Source organism: Aythya marila (assembly GCF_965140915.1).
Source record: "Aythya marila genome assembly, chromosome: 1".
NCBI classification, from domain to species: Eukaryota; Metazoa; Chordata; class Aves; order Anseriformes; family Anatidae; genus Aythya; species Aythya marila.
Genome location: NC_139042.1, coordinates 151278300 through 151302363, shown reverse-complemented (window position 1 = coordinate 151302363; position 24064 = coordinate 151278300). Strand labels below are relative to the sequence as shown.

The window sequence follows — 24064 nt, the reverse complement described above, 5'->3', positions numbered from 1 at the left end:
GCCTCACACTTAGCTGAGGAGATAATCCTTGATTTAAAACAAAGCGACCACTCTGACAAGGTTAATGGAAGCGTTTAACCATATGCGAAGATAACGAAAGGCATTCAGTTCACTGTTGCTATGTGGTAAGAAGGTCACGAGTAAGTCTCTGCAATGAGAAACCCAATTTATTTTAATTCCCGCTGTGACCTCTCACACAGGCGTTGTCCAAGCTAGTAGCCTTTTGTAGCACCATTAGCAATAATCTAGCTGGCCTGAGCTTGCTGTATTACTTACTGTCCATCAGCATAGCCCAGTAAGCTTATTACCTACTAACATTCAGAAATAGATTAGGAGGAACCACTATTTTGTGATTGGACTTTAACCTACTCTGGAACTGCTTTTTAAGACCACCTATGCAGGTGGAGTCTGGAGGAGCAGTGGGTGCTGTAGGAGAGGTCTGAAAGGCAATGGTGAGCTTGTATGACAGAAACGAGCACAGTGCTACCCTGTTCTGTGCTCAGCCAGTGTTGTCTCTCCCTTTCCTTTCCTTTTGTGACAAATACCAAGCTGTCATGTGGTGGACCAAAGGAAAAACTCAACTGTAGTATCTTCCAGTGTATTTGAAGATCGCACATTAGGTAACAGTTTTACAAGTAAAATGCATACTAAATGATTGAGTCCAAAGCTTTTATTTTAAGCTAAACACCTTCATTACCATTCACAGACCTTTTACAGAATTACTTAGGTATGTTTTTCACATGATGCATTGTCTAGTTTGGAAAAAATACTCAGCAGGTGTGTTGATTTTATCCTCTGAAAACTAATATCTAAGAATCAAGAAGCTTTTCACATCTTTAGGAAGGTGGGGGGAGATGGTAGAAACTTTTTTAAAAATAGTTTATGGCTGTTTTCTCTTGTAAAGCACAATTAAATGAAGTACTTAAACATTTCCTAGAGTGATCCATCACAAGCTGACTTTGTGTAGGATTTTCCCAAGTATCTTCTTAGTTAGCTAAAAGATGTGCATGAGAGTGCAGAAAACATGGCTTTTTTTTATTCTTTTTCCTGAAGGATGACAATTTGTAGAATACAATGTCCCACTTTTCTTACTTTCCTTTGCAGATGAATTGGGAGTTCAGTGTTACTCCTTATACTTAATTTGTTAAGGTGTTCTACATTCATGGGACAGAAAAATTTCATCCTTCACATTGACCAATTCAGAAACTTCACTTTCATGGCTAATGAAAATATATGTAGGATTTGTGTGTGTGTGTGTGTGTTTCTTTTTTCTTAAATATGCAGCCTCAGGATAAGCAATGCACTACCACTACTATACCCCAGACTTCAGAGTCTGAGTGTCACTATCCTGAAAATGTGTATCAGTTTACTTGGAACTGCATAATTTCTGAAACATTTGGTGTTATCTCTGTTGGTTTTACCAGCATCATTAGTAGGAGCAGTGTGTGTCCAAAGCACGTTGCATTGCAAAATGTTACGACTGTAAAATGACACTGCTTGTAAGTTAATTTCTTCAAAGATTATCTTTATACACACAGATTGATGGTAATGGTGCACTTCATGATGTTACAGGGGGGAGGAAGTAATTTCTACTTAAAGTAGGTGATTCTGTGTATAGCAAGTGTAAAGCAGTCACCTATGTTTTTCAACTAGTCGTGTAAAGGTCTCTCTTCAGACTAGCTGTACAAGCTATGCGATGCAAGGAAAAGAAATGAAATGTAATCGTTATCCAAATGAAGTGAATAAAGAAGAGAGTCCTCCACAATTTATCTACCAAATGTGTGTCTCTAACACAGTGACTCTAACAGTACAGTTGTTAATATTAAGTCTGTCCACATATTTTCTGCAAAATCTCTGTGATGAGGCATTCATTGAGCAGAAAAGCTGACACAATGCAATGCTTTTTCTGCTGGCTCTGGACAAATTATATTCCATTTTATCAGTTGCAAGGTCAGGAGTGCTATCATGGCTCTTAAACTGTAGTGTAGTAAAGTGGTCTCTATTGAACATTTGAGGAAGAGCTGTAAGTTTGCCTGATTACTGTAGCCAGGTATCCCCAGCAGCCAGGCTCTTTGTCTGAACCCATTTCTCTTGTCTGTAATTCTCTTTTTTGCTGTAATTTGATTTCAGAATTGACTTGCAGTGCAATATACGTGGGGTTGCAAAGCTCAGACATATTTTCAAGGCACACAGTAGTTATTGCTAATATGTCTGTGTAGAAGTGCTTTAATTGCTGATTTCAGCTCTAGTGCTAGTTTAAGCACAAGCCAAAGGTTGCTGTTATTAAACACCTTGTACTGCTAGAGTCTGTGCTTCTTTCCTTATCATGCTTGTACACCAATCTTTTTTATTTTTTTTATTTTAATTAGGAAACAAGCCCTTTCACACAAAACATGATTTATTTTTGACTTAATGTCTCCCTTTTCTTTTCTAACTCCTGAAGCCTAGTTCTGGACTTTCTGGACTTCCCTGTGCTTTCTTCCCTTAAAAAAAAAAAAAAAAAAAAAGGAAAAAGATGTGAAACATTATCTTTGTGCTCTGTATACCTGCATAGGTGTGGGAATATTCGTTTTCCTGTGAACTAAAATCATCAGATTATTTTTGCCATCTCAGCCTCTGTGAAATGAAAAAACATTATTTTAGACAAATTAAGATTGTATTTGTAATTTGTTTTCACTCATAAAAATGGTGGTACTTTCCCGAATCCTCTTATTTTCTTATAGCATACATTTCAGAGCTCCTGATACCCACTGTTTATGACTAAACAATCTTCCTTTCTTATTTTTCTCTTTTTCCTTTTATATAGTTCATCAGCATTGTTTTGCAGTGATCAAACTGGGTTATTTTAATAACACCCCTCTAATCCCAATTTTTACCTTTCATTTTCCAATCACTATCTTGAGTTCATGACCACCTGCAGCTGGTTCATTGATTCACTGGTGTGACTTTTACTCTTTGGGAGCAGGTGAAGACATATGGGTGGCTTTCTCTTACGTAACCAGGGGTACAACACAAGTGTGGCAAATAAAAACAAATAAAGGTGATGTCTGTAGGATTAGCTCAGTGTGTGTTTAGGTGAGATTATGTGTTTTATTGACATACTGCCTTGCAGAGGACTTCTAAAACTTGTTATATTATTAAGTAGCTACACTTAATGTTGAAATGGATACTGCTTTGCAATTGCTGTAACCCTATTTTTAGTTTTGGTCTTTTAACTCTTTTGGAATGTTGGCCATGCCTACATTTCTGTAGAAAGATAAGCTGTTAAAACATTTTCTCCTCTACTTTTCAGGGATTAATATGTGGGAGGCTGTGGACTATTTGCTTCCAACATAGGAACAGCACTGGGTTGGGAATCTGCACTCCTGAGAGAATGCTGGGAATCTGCAGAGGGCGACGGAAATTCCTGGCTGCCTCTCTGACCGTCCTCTTCGTGCCAGCCATAACGTGGATTTATCTGTTTGCTGGGAGTTTTGAAGGTAGGAGGAGAGTAATGGCTGGGGGGGGAGAATGTGTTAAATGATTGGTATCAGAGCAGACAAATGTAGATCAGTCATCATCGGTTTTATTTAAATAAAGCTAGTTCAGCTTGCGTAGGAAATGGCTCCCCAAGTGCAGATTTCAACAAAGGGCCTTCCTTACCATGTTCTCACTACTGACAAGGAAGTAATTGCTGGCACCAGTTGTTCCATTTTCATCTAATCTTTGAACTTTTACAAAAATGCAACAAAAAAAAAATCTGATTTCCCCTTACTCATTTCTTCTCTGCGTTCTCTGATTTTTAAAAATTGATTTTACTTCAATTAAAATTAATGCCTCATTTCAGATCTGCATTTAATACTGCTAAGAAGTGTTTAAAAAGTTACTCATATTTATTCTGGGCACTTTTTACACGATTCTTGTATTTATGGATGGGTGTGTGTGACCTCATATGTCTGGATGATACAGGCCACTGAGTCTGATTTTGGGACACTGAGCAGGGAGCGTATCCTCCTACAGAAGAATGGGGGGTTCTACAACACAAGTCAGAGAATGTGTCTAGCATGGTTCTTTGTGTGGTGGACTCTGCTGGGTAATGCTTTCTCAGCTGCAGGATTTGTCTTGTCCTGTAGCCTCACATACAAATGCTGCTGCTCACTGCACCAGGGAACACACTGGTGGTACTCTGTGGCATGTGAGATTGTGCAGTTGGACTTTCCTCTGAGAGGTGTGGATGTAGCAGGAAACAAAGCATGGGACAAGGGCTTCTACACAGCCATCACATAGCGTGCATGAGAGTTGATGGAGCTTTCAGAGCACAAGGTTTGCTCAATACAATTTCCTGTCTTCTAACAATTCTCCACGCTTGTTATGATGCTGCTGCATTGTCCTTTGTATTTGTGCCCACAATCCATGCAATGGTGCCTGATCGTCTTCCAGTCTGGGGGCAAGCGTGAGCATGAAGGTCAAAATGGAAATAGGTGCAGCCCAGCTGTTGCAGTACTGGTTATGTTCACCAAAGTGTTTCACCTCATCTGTGTAGTGATTAATTCTTCAAAGGAAATGTCAGCAATACCAGATAATCCTAGGCTTAAGACCAGACTCCACACTGTCCATGCTACCCACATAAGAGCTTAACTAGTCCAGGTTTAATAGCTCTCAGAAGTGTGAAAGCTTGTAATGGGTTCAATTTCAGTCTTCACAGAATCTGAATCTGTATATAAGGATGGGCTGGTTACTGTCTTGTTCATCTAAAGATATCTCACATTTGGCTTTCCTAAACACAATGTAGTGTTTAAACAGCCTGAACCAGAGGTGGCTGAGTAGCCAGCAAAGTGCCTGGGATGTTTAGTCTAGAACCTGCTGTGCAACATAAGCCTCCTATCAAGTCTGCTGTCACCTTACAGAACAGTGCTGTCACTATAAACACAATTGAGATGATTCATTTTCAATTAGGATGGTATCCTATTAGAGAAGACGGGAAAACAGTTGCATTATTTCTGGGTCTCCTTCCTGCTTTGGAGCTATATCTAGGTGCTGGATCCTGCCCATTTTCTTCTGAAGATACGTAGAAATATGCTATACCCTGCTTTAAAAGTTGATTCTGTGAAATGTTTTATGGGCTTCCAATTTAGTTATATAGTGCCTACCTGGCCAAAACTTGCAAGCACATGAGGCTCTTGTCTTTGTTCTCCTTGAAGGCTATTAGACTATCACTGCCTCTAGACACTTCTTATGACAGAAGGATGAACACATAAAATTAATGAATACCTAGAGCATATCTCTACGTAAAATCAACTTGAATCTAGATCCCTCTGGGTGGCCATTGGTTGCTATACCTGGAGCAGCTGTCCTTCCTCTTCTATATTCACATGGAGAACCTCAAATTTGCATTTTCAATTGCCCATCTAATGAACTTTTTTTCCAGCCTTAAGATCAGTGCTGATCCTTCAGTTAGGTAAGGTTAGGAAAATGTTGTGTCTCTTATTTTCTTATTTCTTGTTACTTAGTAGCTTTTTTTTTTTTTTTTTTTTTTTTTTTTTTTTTTTTTAATTGAGCATTTCATGTTTGGCAATAGCTGCACTATTTTGGCGAGCTTAGAAAAACTATTCAGCTTTTGTAGTTATCTTAGCAGGAGGAAGGTGTTTCAGCCTTTTAAAATTTGTGCAAACACTAAGTCTGATAATTTTGAAAAGTCATTGTTTTAAATGTCAAGCAAGCTTATTTTATGTAACCTTGGCTGAGGAATTTGTGCTTGGTTTCAAAACAAAATGGGATTCCAAGTTAAATTACAAGTAAGAACATCTAACGATTTTCAGTGTATATTGAATACACTTTTGAGTTAGTTATATGCCAGGTACAGATATTTGATTATGCAAATTTATTTGGTATCTTAAAATTCTACCTTAATGGGCAGTAACTCCGTGAGCTCATTCTAGAATGAAACACTTATAGGATTCACATTAAATTGAAAACATACAGGGCGCTGGCTGCATACTTGAAAACTAATGATCTGGCAGTCAGGAAGTACTGATTTTGTTTGATTTTTAAAAGCTGAGCAAATGCAGGCCTCACCTTTTTGCTTTTAGAAGAATATTATGCTGCCTTGTTGTAATGACTATTTTAATTGTGTCCACAATTGAAAATGGAGTACTGCTTCAAATTCCTGTGTGTGTAGAATCCTTTGTTTTTATAGGGAGCTCAATACCAATCTGGAAATTTGCTGCTACATGCTATTTGAGGTGACTTAAAGCTCTCAGTGTGAATTAATCTTAAATGCAAACCAGGGAGCAAAGCCCATTACCGCTTAAGAAGCCTTGCACTTGAAAAGGACTGCAAATGATGTAAAGTTAGTAACTCTTTCTGTTATTTCTCTGTCTGGTTTCTTTTTATTTTAATTTTTGCATGGGGAATGCTTTCATCTTTGTTTATTGGTTAAACATTAGAGTAAGTTGAAATATTTATTTAACCATTTTCCTAAACCTGTAGGTATTATGGGCAGAGAGTTAAAGCTGTTTTGCCAATTTATCTGATTTCTTTTTTTTACATCATTGAGTCACATAGTTTGCTTATGTTTTAATGTCTTTATGTATACTTGAGTAAAAAATGCCTCACCACAGCACGGTGCCTTGATTTGAAATTGGCAGGAGCAGAGTCCTCTACAGCTTCTGGCGCTAGGTTTCTTTGGTTAATCACAGGTAGTGCTAGAATTTTTCAGTTCATCTGGTTTCAGATTCAGGTAAATGGCTCTTGTTATGCTTTTCTCCTCTAGATTAAATACATTCCTACTACCTAGAATTTTCATAGACTAATTGAATTATTCGGGTTGGAAGGGACTTCAGGAGCTCTCTGGTTAAACTCTTGCTCAATGCAGGGTGCACTTTAGGTCAGGCCACATTTCTCAGAGTTTTATCCAGTCGTGTCTTGAAAACCTCCAAGGATGGAGACAACATGGCTTCCCTGAGCAAGCTGTGCCACTGCTTGACTGTCTTCAGGTGGAACAGTTTCTCGTTATCTAGTTTGAACCTCCTTTGTTTCTATTTGTGGCTGATGTCACGCATGCCCCACAACGTGTCCCTGTGAAGAGTCTGGCACTGTCTGCTGGCATCTTGCCTGTAGGAACTGGGGGCTCCTGGTGAGCCCCCTGGGCCTTGTCTTCTCCAGGCTGAGCAAACCGGGCTCTCTCAGGGCAAGCACTTTAGCTCCTGAATGGTTCAGTAGCCCTACATGGAACTTTGTCAATGTCTTTCTTATACTGGGAACCCCAGACAGTACTCCAAATGTGGTCTAATGAGTGTCAAGTAAAGGGGAAATGGTTACTTCCCATAATCTACGTGCTGTGTTCCTGTTGATACAGCCCCGGATGCCATTGGCCTTCATCACTATCCAGGCATGCTGCTGGGTCTTATTTAATATACTGTCCAGCAAGACCCCAGGTCCTTCCCAGAAGAACTAGTCACCAGCCTGTGCCATTATGAGAGTTGGTCCATCCCAGGTAGAGGGGCTTGCCTTACTCATGTTGAATTTTATGAGGTTGCTGTTGCCCCCTTCCTCCAACCCATCTTGGTCCCACTGGAGGGCATCCTTGTCAGTGAGTGTCTTGACTACACTCCCCCACGCTTGGTGTCATTTGCAATCTTGATAAGGTTGAATTCTGATTTCTCCATCAGGTTATTGGTAAAAATACTGAAAAGGACCATTCCCAGAACAGATGCTGAGGAACTCTACTTGTAACTGAATTCCAGACAGAACATGAATTAGTAACCATCACCCTTCTGAGCCCAACAACCCAGCTAGTTTTGCACTCATCTAGTAGCCCAGTCATCTAGACTGTAAAATCCCAACTTGGATAAAGGGTTTATTTAACAGACCATATTGAAAGCTGTGCTAAATTCAAGGGAAATTGCATCTGCTGGTCTTCTCTTATTCAGAGATCTAGTCATTTCATCACAGAAAGCAGTCAGGTTGGTCAAGCGTGATTTACTGTTAGTAAATCCATACTAATTCCCCTGTCAGAGCTCAGTATGTTTCCTTTTAAAGGTACTTACATACAGCAGTTAAATCACTTCTCAGTCTTTTTTTTTTCCACTAAGCTAAACCGATTGAGCTAGCTGAGTTGTCATGGCAAAGAATTTTGTGCTCTTTTTTTTTTTTTTTTTTTATTTAAATTCTTTTGCAGTTTTTTTGTTTTGTTTTCTTTCAGGGCACTGGAATCAAATGTCTTTCTTCAATGGTGGTATCCGTAGTTCTGTGTCCTAAAATTATGCTCTCTTGATGCAATTAAAAATTACGTTACTCCTTTATATATGTTTATATCTAAGGACTTTCGTTATTCATTTGCCTAGCATGGCAGTGAGATCACATTTAGAAACCCTTTATAAGCTCTTTGTTAGTGTAACATAAAATATGCCCCAATGTGATTAATTCCCTTGTGTTGCTTTTTAAATAGTTTACAGTTCTATAGGACAGGATTTTGTTTCATTTTAGTTTTTGTTTCTCTTGTCAGAAAGTACATTGCACCCCGCTACTTCACAGCTGTCAGTCAGACACTGCAAGTATGACCCCGCCTTGGAATATTCATTGGAGGTGGCATTACCCAAGCTGTGATAGCAACAGCTACTAAAAGCCTCATTAATCATGTATAAATGTCTATTAAGGTTGTGAACTAGAATATTAAAGAGGATTCTGAATATTATATAGCCTTTGAACATACCTGGTTAATGTTGTTGTTTTAAATAATACACAAAGGCAGCGTAATTTCAGTTATCAGTTACTTTGAATGAAAAAGCTAATTGTTTCAACATTCTTAAATTGCATTCAAAAGGCAAGGTAATAGAGTGAGAAGGGCGGAGTGCATTTAAAACAGGGAAGAGGTAATAATTAAATAATGCATAATGAACTTTCATTAGAAAGAAAATAGGAATTTCCCTAACCAATAGTAGCTCCAGGAGTGGCATCATTTTCCCAGCTATAAGGAGCAGTTTACTATCCCCATTACCATGAAGGTCACCTAAAATGGATACGTGGAACGGTAATTTGACACATGCTCTCTAGCTCACTGATCCTTCAAAAACGTGTCCACTGCGTCTTTGTGCCCTCATTATATTCAGTCACACCTCCATTTTGATAGGATGAAAATACACTCGAGTTACCAGTTTCTTCATGGTGAATCCACTTGAGGTTGGAAGGCCTCAAGTGTTTGTTTATGGCTTCTGTTTAGAAAATATATTCAAGGAAAGGAAGAGTCAGTAATGTAACTTTAAGATGAAAACTTAGGAAGAAGTTGTGTGAGATCATCTCTGTTAGAGAGCAGGAAGCTGAGGTTTGTTTTGTTTGTTTGTTTTTCCTAACCTGTCAGGCTAGCATTTTAAGAGCAGAGCCTTCCTTCTTTCCTGGGACTTGCTTTCCTATATTGTCCTCTTTTTACTCCAGTGTTGGGCGACTATCTTTCTCTGACATAGAGCAGACTTTAGTCCAAGTAATCTGTAGGGATATGATTGAAGGCAGAGTTGGGCAAACACCTCATAAAATACAATAAAATGAAATGATTGAGGGCTGCAAATATTCATCTTAGTGTTTAAATGGATTGACTTTGATGCTGTTCACACTCTTTTTGTGTATGCTTTCCATAAATATTCTAGTGGATATGTTAATTGGGGAGACTGTCTACAGAAACAATGAATATCCAGTTTTAATATTCATGGGAAGCAGATTTTGAAATCATATTTGTGAATACTTGAATCAGAAAACTGATTCCGGGAGTTCAGCTTTATCCAGTTAAGCACCAAAAGTTTATCACATGATCTGTGTGCATGATGAAAACTGCCTGAATTTTTAATGCTTACAATAAGTTGCTCAAAGCAGGAGACAAATAAGTAATTAATTGCTAAGATATCTGTCAGACACTTTCAACTGATATACAAATATCAGAAAATAATCCCTTCACAGACAAAGTAATCAGAAAGGGGCAAAATCTGAAATTGCTTTTTTCATTATGATTTGCACACTTTGCCTGAATTTTATCCACTGTGTGTCTCAACAGGATTAAACAAGAAAACTTAAATCCAATGTCCATTTAAAGTAGAAGTTTCAACCTCTGTACTGATCCTGTCTTTTTAATAAAGTTCTGAGAAAAGAGGTCCTGAAAGGGTGCCTCTCCATATAATAAGGGTGTTACTGTGGTGGATGCCAGAACAGGTTTGCAGGAGATGTATTTTAGTTAAGATTGGCTTCATTTCAACCCCTTCCTAAAAGCTGTTTCTGTGTACATTTTCATCCTGGACTGGTGTTTTACTCTTCTTCTGTTATTTTTTTAGGAGATACACTGCAAGTTGTCAGTTCAGCACCTGTTTATCTCAGCTGCAATCAAGATATCTTCTTCAGTATGTCCCAAAAAAGATCCCAAAATAGTAAAATCAGTCACCATAGTAAAGACCTCCAGCTTATTCTGAGTTTTGTTGTGTTATCCTAGGAAACTCTTCTTTTTAAGAAACCCTTGTGATTTGGATACAAAGGTTGGTCGAAGTATTCTTTTTACCAGAAGGTCCATGCTGTGAAACCTGTGAAGCTGTTTCTTCTAATTTTTAGCTTACAAGTTCGGTATTACCAGAATTAGATTTGTTTTAAAGACAAGAGTTGTGAGGACCGAGTGGTTTTCTTCTTAACCACTCTTAAGTAAACTAAATACTTATGTTCCTGTAATACACTTTTATCCTTAACAAATAAGGTCCACTGAATGGCTCAACACCCAAATAGTTGTGTTAGTGCTATTTCTTCCTTAGCTTGCCAGAAATTCACATTCTTAAAGCAATATATTATAATATCAGGAAATGCCATGAGTGGCCACTTCTTTGGTCAGATTGTTGTACCAAAAGAAGCAAGTCCATAGTGCTCTTTTGAATTACAGTACCCAGACACATATGTTCTCGTTTGATACCCTTTTACTTCAAGTGAGTTTATTCTTTCATAAAAGTAAAGTAAGCTGTGGGTTGACCTTCTTTCTTCTTTATACATCTCTTGATTGGATGGTATTTTTTCTTTTTTTTTTTTTTGATCTTTTGTTTCTAAACAGATCTACCAGTTTTGTCTTGGCTTTTTGTTTCTAGTTGTCTCTTAGTTTGTCATTTCTGGCAGAAACATAAAGATCACAGTAGAAAGGAATTCTTTGAGCAGGAATAAGGTGCTAGCTTCTTAGGAACAGAGGCTTATGCTGAATATCATCTGTAGGTTTTCTCAAGATTTTTCCTCGTCTTTCTCTTCCCTATTTTTTGAGCAAACTTTCTGGGAAAATGTGGCATATAAAAGTTTTATTATACAAAGATATGCAGATTCCTTCTGAGAAGGGACATCTCCCAGATCATGTCAGGGCTGCCTGGAAGATTATCAGTAGCAGAGCTATTAGTCCCTGATTCTCCTCTTTCTCTGTTTCAATGATGGATACTTCCCAACATTGTAGTCAAAAAATATTTTTATGGAGAAAAACAGTAAAGGAAAATGATCTGAACTGTCATGGTTTGTTTTGTTTTTTTTTTAAATCCCAACCCCTAACAAGTAGCGCTTGGCTCTTCGAAACAAAATATGCAGCTTTATAAGTACGCCAGACCTTCTTTGAGTGCTGGAACTAATGTAGCCTGACTTGCTGTGATCAATGTCATGCAGCTGATTGATGTTGAAGCTGCTTTTCCCACAATTAGGGCATTTATAAAATCTAGCTCCCATATGGGTCTCTCGGTGTCTAAATAAATCTTGAGCTCATGTTGCAGCATACTTCTCAATGGGAAAATATATAGCATCTCTCTCATGTGCTCCTGACAATTGCAGAAGCTTCATTACCTCTGACTTCTTTCTCTCTAACAAAGCCAGTGGGTTCTGGGGGTGAGCAGGCAAGCAAATGTATACTAAACAGGATGGAAAAAATAATGGAATGTTTTAAAAGATGAAATAAAAATTTAGCATTTTGATTCCGGTGAATGTCTCAGGTAACTCAGAACAACTGACTTGTGGCATTTGGGTTCTGTGGAATTTTTACATGTATATTCAAAATCTGTGCTCTTTGAGATCAGGAAAAAGCTTGAAATAAGAGTCTTTCTTGTTAAACAGCAAATAGTATCTGTAGTGTCTTCCAGTGATCTTGAAACTTTAATTTTGAATATTTATTTAAATACACATAATACAAGGAGAAGGAATCAAACTGAATGATCTTTTACCAAGTTAAAAATAAATTCCAAGACGTACTTCACATATCATGTCTGATCGTTCTTTTGTTCTGCAGATAATGCTCTGGGATAGTTTAGGAAAAGCAACAGAGTATGAAAGTTAATGTGCTGATATTAGATGGATGTGTTTTAGGTATGCTTAGCTTAAGAATACCAGTATCTTCAATATATCTCTTTATTTCATCTTTACCCTTTTCAAACGTTTTTCAGTCATGACAGCTGTTGAATTGTTCAGCTGAGTAGTTATTTCCCTCACTTGAAGTTTTACCTCTCTTGTGTTGCTTTGCCTTCTGCAATTCTTGTTTTGAGACTCGAATCTGAGGGCTTTTCTTTTAATATAACTAGATCTGCTTGGAGAATTGAGTGGAATGCACAGCTAACTTAAGGAAAAAAAAAAAAAGTGGGCGGACAGCAGTCATCTGGTTCACTCAAATTTGTAGATACCAACAGTAGGAGGAAGAGTTGATGACCTGGAGAATAATATGTTTTTAGCATGAGGTTTTCTTCCAATTTAAAAATGATCAAGCCATTTGAGCTAACCTGCTGTAGTCTTTTTTTTTTTTTTTTTTTCAACCTGTAGCATGAATATCTTTCTGCATAGTTCTATGAAATATGACTCCAAATGCAGGATATAACCATCAAGATTTTCTTTTTTTTTTTTTTTTCTTTTCCTCCCTTTAAAATTGTGCTCAGTTTTAAAATTGCCAAATGTCATAGTTTGCAAAGATCAGTAGCTGGAGTGGGGGGAGTAACTGAAAGTACTGAAGGTAAAATTAAGAAAAATGCTGGGTTCATCACATTTTCCAAAGTTAAATCCACAGTCCCATAACAGGACATGCTTCTGTTCTGTTAAATTTATTATATATGTATTTTTAAATATAAGACTAATTAAAATATTAGACTGTCTTTACTGGTGTTTCATAATGAGGTACTCTGCCAGTGAACTTCTAATAACAGGTCTATATCTGGACTAAATAAGAGATGCATAATCTGTTCCCTGCATACTTATTCTTGAATTTCTGTAAGTGTCCAATTAAGTCGCCATGTGGCTTTACACTAGTGTACACTTTCTGACACCTGGAGTAGTTTACAAGATTGAATTTAATGCATAAGGTCCTGAACTGGAAAAAACAAAATGTCTATTTACAAAATAAACTGAAGGTGTGATTGTAGTACAGTCACACCTGCTTGTGGGGCTGTTAGCTGAGCTACCTCAGGTACTGTTAGGCCAGTAAGATTGGCCAGTCTGAGAAGCAGAATCCTGATCAGCTTGGACACTGATTTCAAGGCTGTGAAGCCTGCCCCCGTACAACTTCAAAGGGATCCTTTCTAAATAGATTGAAACCAGTGCTAGCTTTTGGTGCTACCAGAGCATCTTCATTTTGCTCTTTAGACAGGGGATTGAGCTTGTCGTAGTGTAGTTAAATTTCAAAGAATGTTGCATAGTATTCTTGTAATATAGACAGGATTATGTCTGGAGCTGAAATAAAGCCATAGCTAATAAGACAGAAATACTCTTATATGCTGGAAAGGACTTGAAGGAATTGCTGGAATAAAAGACATGGAAGAGCTATCTGTTTATGATGTCATTAAATAGAGTAAAAATAATAATTCAGAAGTAGTGTTCCTTTTTTTTTTTTTTCCCCAGCATTTTCTTCCCTTCTGATTTTTCCTGTTATAGATCAGAACAGAATAGAATAGAATAGTTGGAAGGGACCTATAAAGATCATGAAGTCCAACTGCCTGAGCTTTATCACTCATCTGTCCTTCCTTACTTGTCAGTACTTCTCTCCTAGAGAAGTCAAAGCAGTCTTTTGTTTAATTAGTGTTTCAAAATGGAATAGCAGACAGACTTTTAGGTTCTCCCAAAAAACTGCACAGAACGTTTTTTTGGCTTGTGAAGATTTATAGATTTTTAGGATTAGAGGGACTGTTGACAAGCACAGTCTCTAATATCCTGCATAGTGCAGGCTGTATTATTTTGTAGATTTGATAGAATAAAGCTGGCTGTTGATCCATGCATCTGACCCGTGCCATCTAGATATGCCAGAACTTTACCAGATTTCTGAACTTAATTTCAAATCTGATGGAAGATTCTAGCATATCTCTGAATATTTTATTCCGCTTAGTTCGAGGATATGTGCTGTAATCCTTGTCCAGATTTTTCTGGGTTCAAGGTAGGAAGTGACAAATGAGAAGTAGATGAGGAAAATGTCCATCAGGATGTGATTTAGTAGCTTAGTATTGGTGATAGGAGGACGGTTGGACTAAATGATCTTGTAGGTTCCTTCCAACCTGGTGTTTCTATGATTCTAAAACATATTTTAAAAGGATGATTTTAACAGTTTCATCTAAAATAAGTGATTATGACTATGAGATAATGACTATGAGTACATAAAGCAGACTGTAAGAAATATTACCTTGAGAGCTATAGACAAGAGTGCTTTAACTGCTAAAACATATGAATTTATCTCTTTTTATAAGCAGCTATGGGATAATTACTAACCTTATTGTAGCTGATAGAAACTAGTTACCAGGATGATCCATTGCCAGCCCTTTTCAACAAAACTATTTCCCCAGGTGGATTCTTTGTGCTGGGCTCCAGTTTACCCTGTCTTTTCAGTTGAGAAAAATAACCTTTCAGAAGGATCAAATCAAACACAGTTTCAGCTGCAAGTTAAGAATGTTTATTAATGTTAGGAAATGAGATTTATGTGAGCACTAATTTGGCAAACAAATTATTCATGAGATCAAGGCCTGTAAACTCATATTTTAACAGTCTTGTAATCTAAGTTCTCCAAATAAAACATAAAATCAGTGTACAGTGTTTATAAGTTACCTTTACAGCATTAAGAAATAGAAGATTTTTCATTTATTTTTTTCATAGCATTAAGTCATTTCGTATTCTGGAATCATACTGAACTAATACCACAGCTTTAATAGTTCACAATCAGTAAATTTCCTGTCTGTCACTGGATTTAATTTAACCTAACTCAGTGATTTTGCTTGTTAACTTTAGCAGGAATAATGTTTTCAGATGACTGGGTGCCATAAAAGTCGTCTTTTTATTCTCTACTAATCAAACTATTAAAATGTGTATATCCAGTGATCTACAGTGACTTTAACAGAAGTTTCTTTTGGTTTGAAAATGTAATACACACAGAATGTTTTCTAGGAGTATTAACTATAATGGATTTAGCAATTTCACCTCTTGCTTCAGTGCATTACAAACCCAGGGGTTTAAGGGAAAAATCTCAACAGAGAGGTTGCATTTTGCAGGATATTCTTATAGGAAGCAACTATTAAAATCTGTCTGCACATAATTATTGGTTTCCAAGGAACTCCAACTAACTCTCTTTAAAGCTTTGCCAATATACACAGAGGTAAGTAAATCTGAAAATAACAATTATCTAGCATGTTTGAGTTGGGTGGAGGTATTAGTTGCCTGTTCACATACACTTGAACAGAGCTGTGATGAATTAAGTAGTCTTCCTGTAGAATGCAAATGCCTTTAACCAAACAATTGGAAACTACTATTTATCTCCTTTAAATCGTGCAACTTTGCTTGCCCAAGAGTTCTGCCTTGCCTCACAGCAATCTGACTTCAGAGCTGCTGATAGCGACTCAGCTTCATTCTGAGTTTCTTGCTTTAGCAGGTTAGATATTTAGGAGCAAAACATCCCTCAGTTATTTCTCTTTTCTTCCTCTCCCCAGTTTTAAATGCTCTCATATACCCCCTTTCTCTTCAGCTACCATACTTGCACCTCAGTGATTCAATATTAGTAGCAGAGATTAAGCAGTTTCAGCTCATCAGAGAAGAGATATTAATCATCATCAGGCCCAATGAGAAGTTTAATTTTCCGCTTCTCTTTTTTCTCAAAGCTCTGGCGGCTGTCACTCACACCGATGTCTGCGGGACATTTAATAATCTGCTTCTGAAGATGCATTTCAGTGGTTTCTCTCCTTTTATTTCCTCCGTCAATCTCAGTGAGTTTCATCATTGCAGGCTTTAATTGAAGACCACTGTCAGGAGATGGAGAGAAGAAAATTCTTTCTTGAACAAAGCTGGTTCAGAACTCATGGTTTTTATTGTATTCAGGAGTCAGAGGAATTAAATCAGGATGTTGAAAACTATGAGAACTGTTGTCTTGGTATGTGAGTCACTACCTCTTCCCATCCAAAAAGTCATTTTCTCCCTATCCCCAGCTCCTGTTTTTCCACTCCTTTTTTTCATTTTGCCACACAAGTTTGGTTAGATTTGTAGTGCAATAAGGATGTTCAGGATGAATCTGGTGTCAAGAAAGAATCCACGTAGAAAACTTTATAATTTACACCAGTACCGCTCAGTTGAAACAGCTTCCAAAATGATATGTGTACCTATAAAAGCAGTTATGTGGGATATTACGCTAGTTGACAGCGATAGCTGTTTAAAACGGCATGGCATCTTAGACTGGCATAAGCTTACTCTTATACAGAAGCCCCAAAAGTAACAAAGTACTTTTAAAAGGGGAGGCTCTCTGTTGGGAGCAGCACATGACAGTTTTGTAAGTTAGAGAAGAACAAATCGGATTAAGACAAAGCAACACAGGGAGCTCAACAGCAAAATGGTTAGTCATCTGTATGTGCCTGATAGACCTTGTTTGTTAGATGGTGGATTTGCAGGTTCAACAAGGACGTAGCTGATTAATTTGTACAACATATAGTTTGAAAGCACTTAAGTAAAAATTTCAACAGTTCATAATTGTAGATACTGCCATGCTGACGTTACCAGGTTTTTGAGTCAATCTTTCTACTGCTTAAAAGAACAGGCCCTTTCAACTTGAGGAGGCTCCAGTTGGGCACCCAAAAACTTTTACCCAGAATCAGTTATTACTTCTGAAAACCTGTGCAGAAAAAGAGAGGTCCCCAGTCTGACACTTTGCTGTACTGGGGGGGTTGATTTATTCCCTCTTGCCAGGAGGACTCTTGTATCGCCACAGTGCTTTCAGCTTCTAAAATGGCCGCCGGCCACAGTGCTCACTTGGGATGCTCCCTGTAACTGCAGCAGGCCTGTACGTTTTCTAGTCACGGAAGCTTCCCGAGTTTTATTAAAAATGGCCTTTTTAAAAGTAGAACTTTGTTGCCATCAATAGCTACTTGTCTACCTTGGGGACCGAAAACACAATAGGCCAGTAAATCAAGACAAAATTACATCAGCTTAGAAAAAATTGCTATTACACACTGCATTTGCTACTGTTAAAGAAAGGACAGAACACCCCCCACAACATCTCCACAACAGTTAGTACTGCTTTTCTCTTAATTGGCGTAATAGCTTATTTTGCAGATTCACTCAAGGGGACCAGATATAGAAGAATATTGTCAACCTGAGGCAAAGCAAAATGGTGTTTTTTTGGGGGGGAAAAACATTTAGAACATACTGGACTGCAGTCTATGAATATGAAATCTGGTGTACAGTAGAGGATGGAATATGCCATTTTCTGTATTTTTCTAAGAGTAAAATACTGGTTTTGAAAGCAAACTGTTTTAGGAAATATTTGCATATTTAAACAATGTTATATATTTAATAATTAAATGTTTGTTTACCTTACGTATCCAGCAGTAAATTGCAAGGAGTAGGAAGTTGTTTTATTACTTATTTTGCTTAGAAGTATTCCACTAAGGTCATGGGCTTTTCGTCATAGTCTGACTTCTGTTATAAGTTGCCCCCTTAATTAATTTTCAGAGAGCATTGCATTAATAATAGAAAGGAATTTATTGAGTAAGCAACAGCAAGCAAAACAGCGCTGGGCGGCCGGGGAGTCTCGGCTCCGCCAGCGGCATGCACCTCACCCCCGCCAGGGTCCCTTTTTATATCTTGGTAATTCCGGGATTACGCAGCACATCCTGGTATATTCTGCGACTGAGCGCACTGTTGCTAGGGGGTCGTCTCTGTCCCTCTGGTGGTCGTGAAGATGAAGGCCGTAGTCTTCCTCAGCATTGTGGTTCAACTTCTTTTTTTATTTGGTCATGTTGGCCCAGCGTGAGACAGGAAGGCAGGATGTTGATACACTAGTTTAGCAACTTATCAGGAGATGGTTACATGAGCTTTGCAGCAGTGTCTTTGAACAAATGAGGCAACTGAGATGCAGAAGAAGAGAAGGGGAGGGGGTTCTCATTTTTGTTACATTAAGCAAAAGAATTTTCATAGTGTCTAGCCAAGTATTATACATCTCCTTACTTCAGCAGGAAGCTTTTGCAACTCCTGCTCCTCAAACGGAACTCCTTGTTTTTATAATACAAAAGACAATGAACAAACATTTATTGTGTATTACAACTTCCAAGAAATAATGGCAAAAATCTGAGGCATTTCTAAATAGAGGGTGGTTTTGTGCTAATTACAATTTTGCATTTCAAGACTGGTTACCCAGAAGTAACATATTTGGTTGAGAAGATGTGGAGGAAGAGAGATACTGCTTAGAGGAAAGCAGGGAATAAGAAGCTCCTAATGGTAGAAAGTTTACCTGTGGCAACCACATGTAGTGCTTGTTGGCAGAGCTAGCTGGATTTTCAGTCAGTGTGAGAGGTGGAATCACAAAAAGAAGAGGTGAAGGTTGGGAGATGGGTTTTTAATGGGTGTCCCAGAAGAGAGATTCTAATTGTGTGGGAAAAACTGAGAACTTAAGGCTTTAACTAGGGATGGAGGACCTAATAAATGCGAGTGAGAAAAGCACCCTGCAAAGGTGCTACTGTTACTTGTCACAAACAATTCCTTTGTAGGGAACTGAACAAAGGATTTAGGAACCGCATTTTTTGTAATAAGCCAAGCAAGGAGAGAAAAAAAGGAAAAGATATCCATGCATTGCAAGTAGATGGATGTAGCAAAAAAGTGGATAAAAAGGAAAGAAGGGGTATTGTCTGGGGAGTCAGGAAGACATCGAGCTCAAGTATAAGAGCATCATTTGTCATATGACTGAAAGCAGCCCCACTGTGTATCCCTCTAGCTTTATTGTTGTATTTGAGCATCACATAGATGTGTAAGGATTCAGCATCATGGAAACATGTATGTTATTATCCATTCCAAATTACTCTTTTAGGCTGCAATCTTTTGTATTTACAAGGAGTTCTTGTGTCTGAAATTCATTCCAACTGTGAAAGCTGCCAGTAAAACTTACAAATGGATGTCTGGTATTTGGTGGTCATCAAGCATTTGTGGATTAACTGAATCAGTATTCTAAAACTGAAGGAAATCTTAAGTAACAATTAGCTGAATGAAATGAAATACAGAATGCTGATATTCTTAAGTAATTACAGTGGCTGCTAAAACTGCAATAGCAAGAATTGTTAAGTAAAGAGATGCTTTGCTATTAATACAAAGAATACAGGAAATATTCCTACTTGGCCCTTTCAAGAGGGAATACAACATTGAATGGACTATGTATTGAAGAAAAAGAGGAAAGTGACCAGCAAGTGAGACATTTTTGGTAATGGATGGTGCAAGGATTATTTAAGGCAAATCTAAGTCTCTCTAGATGTCCCAGCAGCTCTTTACATTATAAGCTACCCAGTAAGACAACCAGTGGTTATTCAGCTAAAAATAGTATGAGGAATCAAACAACTGTGAAAGACGAAGGCTGGAACTTGATAAGGAAGTTGTATTCTGCCTCTGTACTCTAATCAGCAGTTCCAGTGTATCACAAAATAATCAACTTAATTAGAACACAAGTATTTGATAACTGTTTTTCATACATACATAAAGTGACAGGTAGACTTCTAGGTACTGATACTGGAGAAAAGGAGGTAAAATTAGAGAGCGAACTGAAAAAGTCAGCATTGTCATTATTTTAAGATGGCTAGTCGAACATGAACATGAAATAATGGCTGTGAGAATCCATACAGGGAAAAACACTCTCCTAATGAACCCTATTGATTATTTATTTGCAAAGAAAACAGCAGAATGTTGTTATCAAGTTGATGGTGATGTCAGCCAAGGAGACAGGAGAAAAAAGCATATGAAGAAGTCTTTGTCTTGTTCAAGTAGCAAAAATAGGGTAAAAAAAGATACAGTAATGATAGAAATCTGAAGCATTATATCTGAAGATATTTGTTGAGAAAGAAGTGTATCTTAGTACTGTCATAAAGCATATAGTGGAAAGTCAAACCTCTTTCCTGGCTGATGAAAGAGAGAAAGGTTGATAAATAGAGAAATTCTTAGGAAGATGAGGACTGTACATTTGCATGCAGTACTGCAAGCTGGCTAGACTTTTCATTGTATACACAAGTGGATTTGAGCTGAACATAACAAGTTACAGCCTTAAATTGCAGCAATGGAAGATTTAGGTGGACTGACAGGAGGAAAAGTGTCTAACTGTGAGGAGTGTGAAGTGTCCTGATAGATCGTGCTGTTGTAGAATCTTCATCAGAAGTTTTTTAAGCAGGGCAATAGAATGGCACACGAAGCTCAATGTTTTTAAGTATAAAGAAGGTGCCTTGGGAAGGAATGACATTAACACACGGTAGTGGACTCTAAGGTAGTTTTCATTGCTTTGGAACTAGATCATGGGATTTTAATAAATATTACTGAGAGCTGAATTTGACACTGAAAGGCAGTGGATAATGTACATATGTCAGTTGTCAAAGGCAAAATCTGATAGACCTTGCTAGTTATTTGAATGGGAGACTTAATTGTGTTTTTCCATTCCTTTACCAGATTGAGAGCTATCTATATACACAAGGCAGGGCAGAGCTTTTCAGATGAACAGATACTGTTAATACCATGACAAATGGGTTTTATCAGATCAACAACACATTTAGGATGGAAATTGGAGGGCAGTATCTGTTCATCAGATCAGTATACTTCTGGCACAGCCTCTCAGTGGAATTAATGAAAGGGAAAAAGCTCTCACTAGTTCTAAGGCAAAACCTGATCTGTTTAAGAAAGGGCTTATATGATATATCAGCATGGGACAACTGGGCCTTAGCTCAATAACCGAAAAGGTCCCTTCTAATCCTGTGTGGTATCTTTGTAAATATATTCCATTTTTTGCTTCATGGAGCCCTCCTGGGTTCCACTGAGAAGGCCATGATCTCCTTTGCTAGAGAAGGTATATTTCTTGGGGCTTATGTTTTGGCTTCTTCGTGGTTTTAAAACACCATTTTTAAGGATTAAATCAGCAGAGCTGATTATTTCTTGGGTATTACTTGGTGAGGTAATGACACTAGCCTTCTTTACTAAGTACTTTTGATCTATTGATGAAAAACACTACATAGGCTAGGTAATATTATTGTTATTAAAGCACAGTGTTGGGGACTAATTAGTCACACCAACCTTTTTAGGCAAACAAAAAGAAGTGTTGATGGAGAAAAAAAGGAAAGCTGTTAAGCTTTAAGAATGCTGCTTGTAAGTCGTTTTTTGAGTGACAGTCTCTCTGTGTAACCTGAACTACTGAAAGCACTTGTGTGGGAAAGTAGATGCCTTTCAAAGTGGGTGGTTCATAGAATGCAATTTGTAAAGAAACACACAGCGTGTATTGAAAAAGCTCTGATCCACCTGTTATTTCTCTGCCTGGCACATTGATTTTTCGCCTGCTATACTTCCTGTCTTGAAAGATACAGAAGTGTTCTGCAAAATACAGACTTGATCCTGAGAGATGCTGAGAACCTGTAGTTCCCAACAACTTAGATTTTATTTATGAGGAGTTAGTGTCCATCATTATCAAACATAAAAAGCCCTTTAGAAACGTTGCACAAGAGGAAAGACTGAGCAGTGAGGAGAAATGCTGTAACACACTGACACAGGAGGAGGAACATTCAAAACTAGTTATTATTTTCATATTTGACCAAAACAGAGGGGTAAGCAGCCCCCAGTCCTGCAAAAAAAATGCAGTGAGATTGTTAATAAGTGGTCATCATCTCTCTTCGTGATATCATGAGAACTGACCATGCCCAAACCCCATTTAGCCACGGTAACATGACACAGTCTCTCATATGGAGTATGCATTTTTTTTTTTTAGGTGGAATTGCATTAAGTGTCCTGTTTGTACCAATTTGCATTTTTGCATTGTAGGTCATCTGCATGTCACTTATGTCATTCCCATATCTTTTGGTGGTTATTCAAGTTAGGTGGCCCTAAAGCTATTGACCCAGGCCTATGTGGCATGTGTTTTGCACTCACGGTGCTAAATATACATTATAATATAAATACGTTGTCTAAGTGTATAGATTTTCAACAGGAAAAGAAGGTAGTCTCTTTGAAATATAGCTTTATATGATGTATAAATGTGAATAGATGGAATCAGCTTTCTTTTGGACTCACCTCCCTTTTCATGTACTTTTTATGCTCTTCATCAAAAGATTTCTTTTAGCACTGCAAAGCTATTCCAAGTACAGGAGAATGAGTTGGAAGCCATTCTGAATTGCACATCAGCAGAATTACTAGCAGCATTTTGATAAGCAACACTATTGTTTTATTGAAAAATAAGGATTCTCTTACTTTCGTGATGCAGGTTAAGTTTTGAGAATTTCTAGGGTAAAAGGGATTAAAAAAAATACTTTAATTGACTATTTGATTATTATTTATAGTATTTTCTTTATGTTGTCTTTTAGAAAATTGTTGGCGAATTGTAGTCCACAAAATCCAAACTCAAGAAAGGATAAGCACAAATAAGGTGTTTTTTCACCATGTAGACCTTCACTAACCTTCAAGATATGAATGAATCTTTATGTATCTTTTATTCTAGTTTTTCAATAGTGTGACAAGAATATGACAAATGTTTTTTTTTATAGAATAAATATGACTGTAGAAAGGTAAAATGAAATCAGTATTTTTGAGAGTTTGAGTGTTCACAGGGAAGCCATCCAACCTTTTGGCTTTAATGCTCTTACACTAATAAACTTCAGGGAGTCTTCAAAAAACAAAACAAGTGGTTTGTCTGGCATTAACCACACAACTGAAATAGCTTACTCTTTCTTCTACTTGACATTTTACATAGGTGGAGATTGTCTTGAAACTCTTGGAAGGAGTACTGGATTTAAAAAAAAAAAAAAAGCATCCTGTAGTCTAGAAATGAAAGAAAGAGTGCAGGAGATCCATTAAGGCTGTTACTAGGATAGGCAGAATAATTTGAGCAGCATAACCGTTGATACCCAAATAGGAATTTGAATACTTGTGTTTCTTTCTTTCAAGTTTCTTTTACGTCAATTGAGAAATATTTCCTGGTTTCATAATGAATATTTTGAATGAAACTATAGCTGTGCAGTAGAACTTTTCTTTAGACATCTGCTACAGATATTTGCCCCTAATCTCTGTAGTTCCTAATACCTCTGTTGCTAATCCCTTGCTGAAAACTTTTTACTGGGATATTATCTATATGTTTGACTTCACTGTAGACTATGATATAAGAGAAGTTCATCTATAATGGAGAAAATATTTAAATTCTTAAATGCATTTGTAAAGTTACTGGTTCTATGTTCTTGCAGTTTTCCAGCAGAAACACTGTTTGGTTATTCTGATCACCTTAAATTGGTGGACAAAACAGAAGGAAAATTCAAAATGTCTCATTTATTTAGAGTTTTTAGTGGTTGCTGAGGCTCTTCTTTGTTTCTTACATTGCATGCTGGTCTGTTTTCATGTAACAGACCCTTTTCTGATAAATTATGAAGTAAAAAAAAAAAAATAATTAAAACTCTTCTTTATCTGGTTTTCCTACTTTTGCCATATCTTACCACATCACAGCCTGTCAGTCTGCCATGCTCTGTTGCTCAATTTTACACTCATTCATAGTTCTGTTTCTTCTTTCATGTTTATGCTTGGTTACCCTCTATTCCTTTCAACCTCACTCACTGACAATCCTGTTGCTGTTTTCCTCTTACAGTTGCACTGGCTCATCCTTCCC

General features: G+C 37.5%; 1 protein-coding gene across 2 annotated transcripts in view; it reads left to right on the top strand.

Annotated features, from left to right (window-relative positions):
* The window catches only part of LARGE1 (LARGE xylosyl- and glucuronyltransferase 1), a 282370-nt gene that overhangs the window by 77849 nt on the left and 180457 nt on the right, over positions 1-24064 (top strand). For both annotated transcript variants that reach the window (XM_082763070.1, XM_082763071.1), the window contains one exon: positions 3293-3479. In XM_082763070.1, coding sequence (XP_082619196.1) covers positions 3374-3479 — 106 coding nt within the window. In that variant the 5' untranslated portion in view covers positions 3293-3373. The remainder of the gene's footprint in view (positions 1-3292; positions 3480-24064) is intronic.